This window comes from Rattus rattus, chromosome 8 (genome assembly GCF_011064425.1).
Source record: "Rattus rattus isolate New Zealand chromosome 8, Rrattus_CSIRO_v1, whole genome shotgun sequence".
NCBI lineage: Eukaryota > Metazoa > Chordata > Mammalia > Rodentia > Muridae > Rattus > Rattus rattus.
In genome coordinates, this window is record NC_046161.1 from 11,289,483 (window position 1) to 11,299,828 (window position 10,346).

At 48.6% G+C, this 10,346-nt stretch overlaps 1 protein-coding gene across 3 annotated transcripts in view; it reads left to right on the forward strand.

The window, feature by feature from the left end:
• Positions 1-4,749, forward strand: part of LOC116907898 (translation initiation factor IF-2-like) — a 30,886-nt gene extending 26,137 nt beyond the window's left edge. For all 3 annotated transcript variants that reach the window (XR_004388853.1, XM_032911096.1, XM_032911094.1), the window contains exon 2: positions 4,673-4,749. Coding sequence is in view for 2 of the 3 variants with exons in the window: in XM_032911096.1 (XP_032766987.1) it covers positions 4,673-4,736 (64 nt within the window). In the remaining variant the exon portion in view is untranslated. The remainder of the gene's footprint in view (positions 1-4,672) is intronic.
• The last annotated feature ends 5,597 nt before the right edge of the window (positions 4,750-10,346 follow it).

Consider the following 10,346-nt stretch of genomic DNA (forward strand, 5'->3'; position numbering starts at 1 on the left):
AAATGTTAGGTGTTGAGAAACTGACGGCTAGTGGTTCTCTCACAGCATGGCGGACCTCAGCTGCTGATTTTTTTCAGGTGGTGGCCTGAGATTGAATTAAGATGATAATTAGGAAATTTTGGACCTCTTGAGTTTTAGTCTTTGTGATTGAGTTAGATTTGCAGAAATATCATGAATTGCTAATTTAAAAACCTTTCTTTTCTTTGTGAAAATAACTCAGGCTAATTATAGAAATTGGAAACGTATAAAAGAGCATAATGCTAAACGTGTTTCTATTCAGGGATAATCACCGAAAACATTTTGTTGTATTTGCATGTATCTTGTATGCATAATTAAGATAGTTGTGTACGTTCTGGTTTCCGTTTTTTGCTTTATGCCTGAGTGTTCTCTCCTGCGTTGGTTGTGGCACAGTACGGGGGCTTGCATGGGCTTCTTGTAACTGCTGTAATGACTTCCCACTTGTCGGAGTGGCTCTAAGCAGTGTGCATGGCTAGAGACCGGAGTTCCAAATCGAGGTGCAAGCAGGACTGATCCCTCAGCTGCCTGTTGGTCCCTTGCTTCCATTAGCTGGGACATTCAAGGCTCATTCAGATTATTGTTTTATATATAATTATTTGCAGTATTGAAGCCCACATCTGGGTTTTCAAGCATGCTAGGCAAGCACTCTTTCTGAGCTGTGTCCCCAGACTCCTTTTTTAAAAACTTTTTCCAGTATTGAGAAACACTCTCACAAGTTACACAGACTAGGTTTACACCCACTCCCAGGCCTCTGTTGGCCTTGATTCTGTGCTGGCCTGATCTCAAGGTTGTTGATAATATCGGCAGAGTGCTGTTCACATAAGGCTCCATTCACAGCCTTCATGATGGGGCCTGCTGCCCTCTCTAGGGCTCTTGTTCAGATCTGTAAGAAGGACTCTGAGGCTGGACTATGTGGGCTCAAATCCCAGAGCCCTCTCACCCGTGCCAGAGTACCTTGAGCAAGATCCTCAGCCGGTCATTTTCTGACTGAGACATTGAAATGAGACACTTGCACGCCTGAGTTGGTATAACCTTTGATGGGGTGAGGATGGGTGTGTGAATGTGTGTGAGTGTGGATGTGGGTGTGGATGTGTGTGTGGGTGTGGATGTGTGTGTATGGATGTGTGTGTGGGTGTAGATGTGTGTGTGTGTGTGGGTATGGATGTGTGTGAGTGTGTATGTGTGGGTGTGGATGTGTGTGTGGGTGTGGATGTGGATGTGTGATGTGGATGTGTGTGAGTGTGTATGTGTGTGTATGTGTGGGTGTGGATGTGTGTGTGGATGTGTGTGGGTGTGGATGTGTGTGTGGATGTGAGTGTGAGTGTGTGTATGTGTGTGTGTGTGTGCGTGTGGATGTGTGTGAGTGTGGATGTGTGTGAGTGTGGATGTGTGTGACTGTGGATGTGTGTTACGCTACTTTAAATGCTTGGTGTAGTGCCCAGCTCAATTAAGGATTAGCTGTTATTGTAGTTGTTTTTATTAAAAATTCTGCACAACATGATTTTTTTATTTTAATAACTTAATAATTTTTATGAGTTAACCACATTTGTTTATCCAGTAATTTCCTTTTGTTGGCCAGAAGTCTTTCTGGTTTTTAACCTCACGCGTAAGGCTATCCCTGACTGTCTCGTCTTGTTCTGTGTCAGTTCTGTTTTCTAATGTAGAATTTGGGAGATGGAATTGTGGCTTCAAAGAGTGTATGTGATTTTTTTTAGCTTTTTAATCAGTGCGGTGAGCAGCCTTCCAGAAGGCTCACACGTGCTGTGTTCCTGTCAGCAGCTGAGAGATGAGAAGGCCAGTGGTTCTATCAGCTGTGGAACACCCTCCCTTCCGAGTCTAAAATTTAGATACTCCTGGGTTCTTCCGAAGTTGTCTGCAGTTAAGGCTGGGGTGTGACTTTGCAAAGAGACCCCTGTCTTTTGTTTGTTCTGAAATGAAGTCCTGTCCTGCTATGTATCCGAGTTCCTTTACCATTCCTTTTCAAAGCCTAAAGGCTTCTCAGAGAGTTCCTGAAGCCAGTGAGGATGAGTGTTTTAGAGGGCACATGTTAACGGCAGGATGACTGCCGTCTGTAGTTTTATTCTTGTTTTCAGACTTGGACGTTTAAAGCTCTGCTTGCTTGGTAGTACAGGAAACCAGTTGATTTAGTTTTGTGGCTAAAGCCATGTGAGATCCCGAGGAATGGTGAGAGGGCAGCTGTGTAAACTGAGAACCAGTGCCTACCTCCTTTCCCTTCCTGCATTGACTGCTGGGGCCTGGGCCAGCCTCCTCCTGGCTTCTGGGTCATCGAGGAAGAGTGGGGCTCAGAGCATGATTCCAGGGCCCATGTCAGAGGCCCATTTGCTCCAGTGCTGCTCAGGCTGTGGAGACTGGGCGGGCTTATCCTCCAGTTGTGACCCACATGAATGTACAGTGAATGTAGTAACTTGCCTGAGAGGAATCCAGTAATAAGCCGGGTAGGGGCTGAACGGAGTCTTTGCCAATGTGAGGATCTTGGGGTAGAATCATCCTGGCTTAGTCAGGAGACGCCGAATGCCAGCTCACAGACTCAGGTGACTAGGAGAAAGCAGTGAGTAGACGGGGCAGGGATGCCACTGTCCATCAGCGCTGGCCGGGAGGAGGAGCTTCTGTAGGGAGTGTGTGTACCCTGCCTGCTTGGTCTCAGACTTCTCGCCTCAGCACTGAGAATAAAGCTCTGCTGTTGTAAACTCCTCATTTGGTGGCAGTTTGCTCCGACGCTCATGTGCCAGTCTGTGCTCTGTACAACAAAATGACTGGTCAAGTGCCAGCCTAGTGACAAGAAGGCTTCTAACCACTCCGTGCTTACTTTGTCACACTGTCACAAGGAGTTGGTGGCAGGTGGCACTGCTTTGAGCATTATTTGTTCCACGTGTAAATCTTGTCATCCTCTTTGATTTTTGGCTGGGGAAACTAAGGCCTGGATGAAGCTGCAGTAGGGCAGGCTCTGCTGCTTGGGATAGGCAGGCAGGGATGGGCAGGGCTTACTCTTGCAGGCCAGCTGTGTCCCTGTCACCTACTCCGCCAGCATGTGCTCAGGAGAGCTGGATACCCGAAGTGCTGGGCTGCTGAGCTATTGCCCAGGCTCCGAGGCTGGGCACATGGTAGCCAAGTTCAGTAGACAGTGGACCTGCTGAGGCCATTCAGGCCTCCTCCTTCACATTTCCAGCCCACTTCTGACTTCGCAGTTTTGGCCATATCTTCTTTTTGGAGCTGATGTAAACTGTGTGTTTTCTGGTTGGCCGTTGTCTTAGAACAGTGTGGTCACTCCAGCTCTTATGTTGCCCAGTGAGTATGGATGCCTTAACCTGACATTTGTGACTGTCAGAAGAGTCCATTGCCTTCTGTTTTCTAGTCTTGCTTCCTAATCTTGCCTTCAGTATCTTAATCTCAGAGCCTTACTGACCAGTCAGTGCTCCACAGCACATGGGAGTTTGGGTTCTTGAAGCATGTGTGATTCCTGATTCACTAGCGCTACAATGAAAGGGGAAATATAGCCAGTGGGAGAAATTGGCCAAAAGTCTGGGATGTTCTTATGTGTGTATTTGTGTTTAAGTGTGCATGTGTTTGTACATATATGTATATGTATGTGTGCACACATGTGCATGCATATGTATACATATGTGTGTATATATGGGCATGCATATGTATATGTATGTACATATGTTCATGCATATGTATGTGTGTATATATATGCATGCATATGTATGTATATGTGTGTATATGTGCATGCTTATGTATTGTGTCTGTATATGTGTGTGCATATGTATATGTATGTGTGTGTATACATGTGCATGTATATGTATGTGCATGGTTGTGTGTATATGTTCAATAGAATGGAAAATATATGAAGTAGCGTTGTTTACCATCAGGTCAGTGAACTTACTTTAGGCCACCCAGCCTGCTGACAGCCACAACAGTAAGCCAGGCTACACCAGAAACGGAATTAGCCATAGCCAACCCCCCCTGGTGGCAAACAAATATTTATTCCTTAAGACAGAGCATTGATAAGGCGGGAAAGTTAAGGTTTAGCTTTGAGTTGCGGGGTCTGTTTGGTCCCATTACTCAGTTAGTCTTCTTGGGTGTTCCTGACCTGTGTTTCCAGTGAAACCCTTCCGTTGGTGTTTTACAGGTCCCGCCCTTATTAAGCCTGTCCTCCCTGATACTAATCTTGCATGTGTCTGGGGTTTTAGGAACCATTTTTTGACTGTGCACTCTGGGGCTTTTTCCTTGAATACTCTTGAGACAGCGGTGTGAGACTCAAGCCATTCCCCCCTTTTATTTTCCCCATGTCTTTATTTCATCACTCTCTCCGCTTCCACTTCCTTTCCAGACCCGACCCTGGGTCTCTTATTTTACAACAGTGACTGTTGGTTGCAGGAAACAGAGATGTTCTCATATTTAAGCTGGTTGCTGAGGACTCCCAGGAATTCAGGAACAAACTCACTGGTCTGCTGGGGGTGCTTGTAGGAGGCCCCAGCTTGGACTGTGTCTGGGGTGGGGCAGCTGCCTGGTCGCCCTTCCCCTGTTGCTTAGGGGAGGATGCATGTGTCTACCTTCCCAGCATGGATGGGGGTCAGGATGGGTAGCTCATCTCCAGACATCTCTTACACTCTCACTTCTAATTCCCCAACAGGAAGAACTCAGGTCACCCTGACTGGAAATCAGTTGACCCCCGTCAGCGAAGCAGTGGTTCCTGAATTTGAAGAAAAGGTAACAACTCTACTCATTCTTAGGGGTTGACAAACATGCCCCCTCTCTGCTGGGCCTCTTGCTGCTCATCAAACACCTTTCCTAAATGTCTGCCCAGGGGCTAGCTTTGAATTAAAGTTGCACAGGAGTGGGTCAGGAGTGAGGCTTTAAACTCACTGGCTGTGCCTGGCTTGCCTGTCCCTGTGAGCCGCTAGGCAACCCAGTCAACAGCTACATCTAACTGGCTTCCTAACAAAACATTTTACGTTGCACTAGCCAGACATTTCCTTTTCTCAAACCGTTTATGCCCCTGCTAGTTATTCCAAAGAAGCTTCTGATGCACCGGCCATCTTCGTGGTTGTTGTACCTTGGTAGACAAGTCCTCGCCCTTCCTTGGTGAGCACAGCCACAGCAGTCTCTCGGGTCTAGAGTGCCTACCATTGCTTGCAGGTAACTGTACACACAGCATCCAGTTTTCTTCTAGCAGTCCTGGGAGACAGTCGGGCAGTGGTAGCCTCTCACTGTGAGTGAGCAAACAAGTTCAGAAGCTCAAAGCTTGCTCTGAGCCATGAGCCAGGGTAGAGATAGTCTGTTTTCTCAGTTCCTTGTAGGCTACCTGTGTCAAGAAACCTGGAGTCCTTCCCACTCTTTCCAACCTCTGGTTCCTTTCAGGGAGTTTTGCCCTTCGGGATACCCTGCTGTTTCTCTACCACCAGCGTGGCACCGCTTCTACAACCAGAACCCTCCCCCTGATCCCTTCTTCCAGCCAGGGTTGAAAGTGGCCTCTTGCCCTGGGGGCTTACTTACACACTGGCAGTAAAGCTGTCTCATGCGAGTGCTGCATGGACACACTTTGTAAGTCAGCATCTGATCAGCTTGATCCTGTCACATCTGACAATGGTCTCTTCTTCCTTTCTCAAATCATTGCAAATGATGCTGTCAATCAAGGTGGCCCTGCACACTGAGCTGCCATGTGGCATTGTTTGGTTAAATGGAATTTCTAAAAAAAGAAAACCAACTTTTAATTAGAAAGCAGATTGTCAACTGACATTTGATTTGTCCTTTGATGGGGAAGTCGGAAAACAGACGCCACAGCGCGAGGCCAGGTTGTGGTCCAGAAGGAGGCCGATTAGCTTGAGAGCAGGATGCAGTTTCAATGAACCATTGTTTCCTGAAATAGGCTGACCTTTCCGGTCTCTTCTCTTGGAAGGCCTTCCTCTGTTTTTGATACCAGTTGCCCATGGGACTGGGCATGAGTCCTCTAAACAGGGCCGCACTCTCAAGAGTAAGTTGCAAGGCCCATGACTGAGACCAGCACTCTTTTACGGGGACTGTTTGCCTTGAGAATTCACCCAACCTCCCATGATGCTGTAACAGAGAATGTTCCAGGCCGTGTGCTTCCAGTTGTAGCATGAAGCAAACTTAAGAAAGGTTTTACTGTGCGTTTCCGTTACGTATTGTGCTGTCACACAGAGGCTTTTTCATATAAGTGAGTATACGACCCTCCCCCACATCTCTCTAGTGTCCCCTTTGACCCCTCCTACCCATCATTCCCTTCTTCCCTTCACTTTCATGTCCTATGTGCATACGTCCCTTTATGTATCTTCATGAATACATGTGGGAAGGCATCGGAAGTGCAAATGAATGAGAGCAAACTTAAATTTGTCTTTCTCAGATGTTTTTAAGCATAAGTTTGCTTAGTATGATTATCTCTGGTGGCACCTATTTCCTTGTAAATGACATCATTTTGTCTTTTATGGCTGAAAGAAATTCCATATCTACCAGCATTTGTCTTGTTGTTAGATACCTGAGGGCTTTTGCTTTCTGAACCTTAAAGGTCTCGCGCCTGTAATGCTGAGGCTGCCCCAGAGGCAGCCTGTGCTCCTAGTTAACTTGGTCTCATTGGTTGCACCCCACCTCGAGCTGGCACAGTGGCAGGGACACTCAGTCGCTGTCAGAGGAAGGGACCACAGAAAGGGGGCAGTAGTGAGACCACTTCAGGGTGCCTCTCATTTCCCAGAACTCCTTTGGGCTCTACAGGCTTTTCTGTTTCCTGTTTAGCAGCTAGCAAATGTGGGTGTACGTGGGCACCTTGAACTTAGTGGCTGAGGTTTAGCTCTCTACAGATCTGTTTCTCCCCTCCATCTCAGCCAGGCACATAGTAGTTGGCTTGCTTTTCTTTTCAAACCAAGACTTAGAGAGTCGTCTGGTCATGGTCACCCTCTCTCCTTTTCTTCCTTCACACCCCAGAGGCCTCAGTGTGTCTCTCAAAGTCGGTCAAACTTACCTACCACCTTCCCATATCCAAAGCAGCTTCCTGTTTGCCTCTCTGACTGCCAAGCCCTGTCAGCTGGCAGCCTGGCACCCCTCTGTCTCTATTCTGCCCCTCCCTTTGGGCTGAGAACTAAGTGTAACAATTCATCCATTGTCCTTGGTTCCCCCTCCCCTTCAGCCTGTCAGTGGCATCCTCCTGCACTCGGACTGTATCTGTAAACCTGTGAAGAGGACAGGGTGTGGCCTGAAGATTGCTATGACTGATTTTTTCCAAATGCAGTAAAACACCTGTCGGGCTCTCACGGGTGCATTGTATGGCATGGCTGTTGTTCTGGGGCATGGATCGGGGCAGTTTGTTCCTAACCACGCCAGAGCTTCAGTTCCCACCACTCAGAGGTCAATCATTTCATTGGACCCTCCTAAGTTCACAAGAAACACGTAGTGAAATAACATTCTGACGCCCTCTCCCACCCCTGAGTGGTCGTCTTCCCCCAAATTTTTGGCATAAGAATGTCCAATAGCATTGTAACTCAGGAACTCATCAATGATTCTAAGCTGGTGGTAGAAAAGCCCGCCACCCTCCAAAGGAGGAAGAAGCTAGTGTGTGTAGCCCTCCTGCTAAACACATTCTGTCCTCAGCATGGACCTTTATATCTTGACCTTGAACTGTCTCTGTGAGTGTTTACACATGCCAGCACATCTCTGAAAAGCACCCTTCCCCTTCTTGATCTAACACCCCATCTTCACAGGCCTCCTGGAGTTTTGGTGGCCTGTAGTGAACACAGCTGCTATATGATCTTAAATTTGAAATATGACTGGTGAATCACAGCAAAAGGCGACCATGAGAGGCTGCACAAGGCAATCTACAGGTGTCTCAGGCACTGCACTTGAGTTTATGACCAGGAGCCCCAAGGGCTCAGAGATGGGCCCCTTCTTCACCTTCTGAGTAGAAGTCATGTGACCTCTATGGTGGGTCTTAGAGAACTCCCAATTACGTTAGACAGTAGGAGGATGGGTCTGTCAAGATGGCAAAGTAGGTAGTTGTGGGGGCATTCGGAGTGGGACGTGAGCGCTCACAGGCGGGCAGGCACTGTGGAGGGCCTTACTTGGGGACAGGGTTATACAGTGAGTTCTGGGTCGGATTTCTCTTTGGACTGTGATTGCCTTCCTGAGGTCCCCTGAAAGGCAGCAGTGTCCCATCCTGTGTCCTTTAATCTGTTATGTATTTTATTGTGTGTGTGTTTGCATTGGGGTGGGCATGTGCTATGGCCGTATGGAGGTCAGAGAACGATGATGAGAGAGTTGGTTCTCCCAGCAAGCGGTTCCCAGGGGTCAAATGCAGGTTGTCAGGCTTGGTGGGAAGCGCCTTTTCCTGGGGAGCCATTTCTCCAGCTCTTAATCTGTTCTAGTGGATGTGAGACTCAAAATTCTGCACTCCCCGTTGTGAGGCCCGGCTCCAGTTTAGTGACTAGACCAGGAAGATGCTACTGCTGAAATGCAGTGGTCCATGGGTGCTCACACTTACGGCCCTGCTAGCCAGGGCCCTGTTGGCCTTGGGCATTCTGGCTTCGAGTTTCCCCGGGTCTTAGAAACTGTACTCTAATGACACTGTGTCAGCAAAATCTGGAATTCTTAACAGTTCTGGCTGCTGGGAATCTAGTGTTGAACGATCGGTCAGTTATTGCTCTCTCCGCTTTCTGACAGGTCGGTTTGTAACCCGGCACATCGAGCAATGCATATTTATGCCAGTAATGTTTTCATGCTGAAAAAGTTTCCAGTGACTGTACTTTCCAACAAGAATGAGGTGCAGATGAGTCATCTGTACCATCTACGGAAGACATTCGCATCTCCCATATCTGCTACCCTAGCGATTTTGAAGTTTGCCGTATGTTTTTGCTGGTAAGGGGAAGTGAGGGGGATGGGCAGGCACTGCATGCTCTACCCTGCCCATACCAGCAGGGTTTCAGAGGGGTTTAGGGAAGCCTTCACACCACAGCTGGAGAGAGTGGGGAGCTTAGGAGAATTCACAGGTTAGGTACCTGTCTTGGCAGCCTTCAGGATCAAAGGTCAGGCTGTGGGGATAGAGAAGAGAGGGCACGTGAGAGGCCGTATCTAGAGAGTGGGGCGAGGAGTGGCGAGGATAGAGCTGCATCTGTGGTGGCACAGAGGGGAGGTCAGGGTGCACCCACGTTGTCTGCGCCAGCTGTATTAACAAGAGGAGCAGGCTGGTGACACCAGTCAGATGGGAAGGCTTGAAGTAGCAGTGTTCCCCCACTGTGTGCACACAGACATGAGTCTGTGGATGAGCTGCTCCCGTCCACACTGAGCACCATGCAGCCACGGGGGCCGATTGGTGCAGTGCTAAGGTGGCCCTGGGTTCCATTGAGAGTCTGACATTTGGGATGTGAGGGACTGGGAGGCAGGTCAGAGCGGCATTGGAAGTCAGTGGGGACCTACAGGTTTCCTTTGTGTGGGGTGCAATGGGTTCAGACTCTAGGTTTACTGTTATAGGAGGCTGACCAGCCCCCCAGCAACAGTGGGTGGCAGTGGCAAGGCCAGGGAGCACACGAGCTGTCCCTGACTTCGGCTGTTGGAAAGTCCTTATTGATAGCGGGTGCACAGAGGTCTGAGTGGATCGAGGCCATGGCTAACCTGGAGTGTAGGGAAGTGTGAGATGGTGGGAAGCCGCTTTCCATGTTCTAAAGCCATGTTTGGTGCAGTTCACTCAGGCTGTCCACCCTCCATGCTCACTTAAGTAAGTCAGCTTAAAGTCTAAACCAAAAGAGGGCGTCTGAACTCAAGACCAAATGTGTGTCCATTTGTTAAGGACAAGTGAACTTTAGTAGCCAAGGTCTTTTCTGATGGGGCCATCTTCCTTCTTCACCCCAAGATCCACTCTTAGGAAATCCCCAGGAACACACAGTACTTGGTAAATGTTTATTGCACCCAGTTCACTGCCTGTCTTGCAGAAAATTTGATTTTTTCAGGAGGCCGGGGCTACAGTGAGACCAGATAATAGTCCTCAAGATGTCACCAGTCGTCCTTGGTAGTGTTTTGAATCAATCTCTCCAGTCTGACCACTTTCCTGGCCACTGACCATCGGCCCCTCTGCTCTGGCTGCCACGGCCATATTTCTGAACTTGACACAGGCTACTCCTGCCTCAGGACTTCTACCTCCTTGTTTCTGCTGGATACCTTCCTCTTACCCTCCTTTGGAATCAGAGAGGCAGTCCCACATCACTGCCCGCTCCAGCCCGCTCCAGCCCGCTCCCGCTCTTCCCGTTCACAGCTTGTTCCTTCCTCACAGCGTGATACCCCTTTCTCACAGCACATGGTTTATCGCC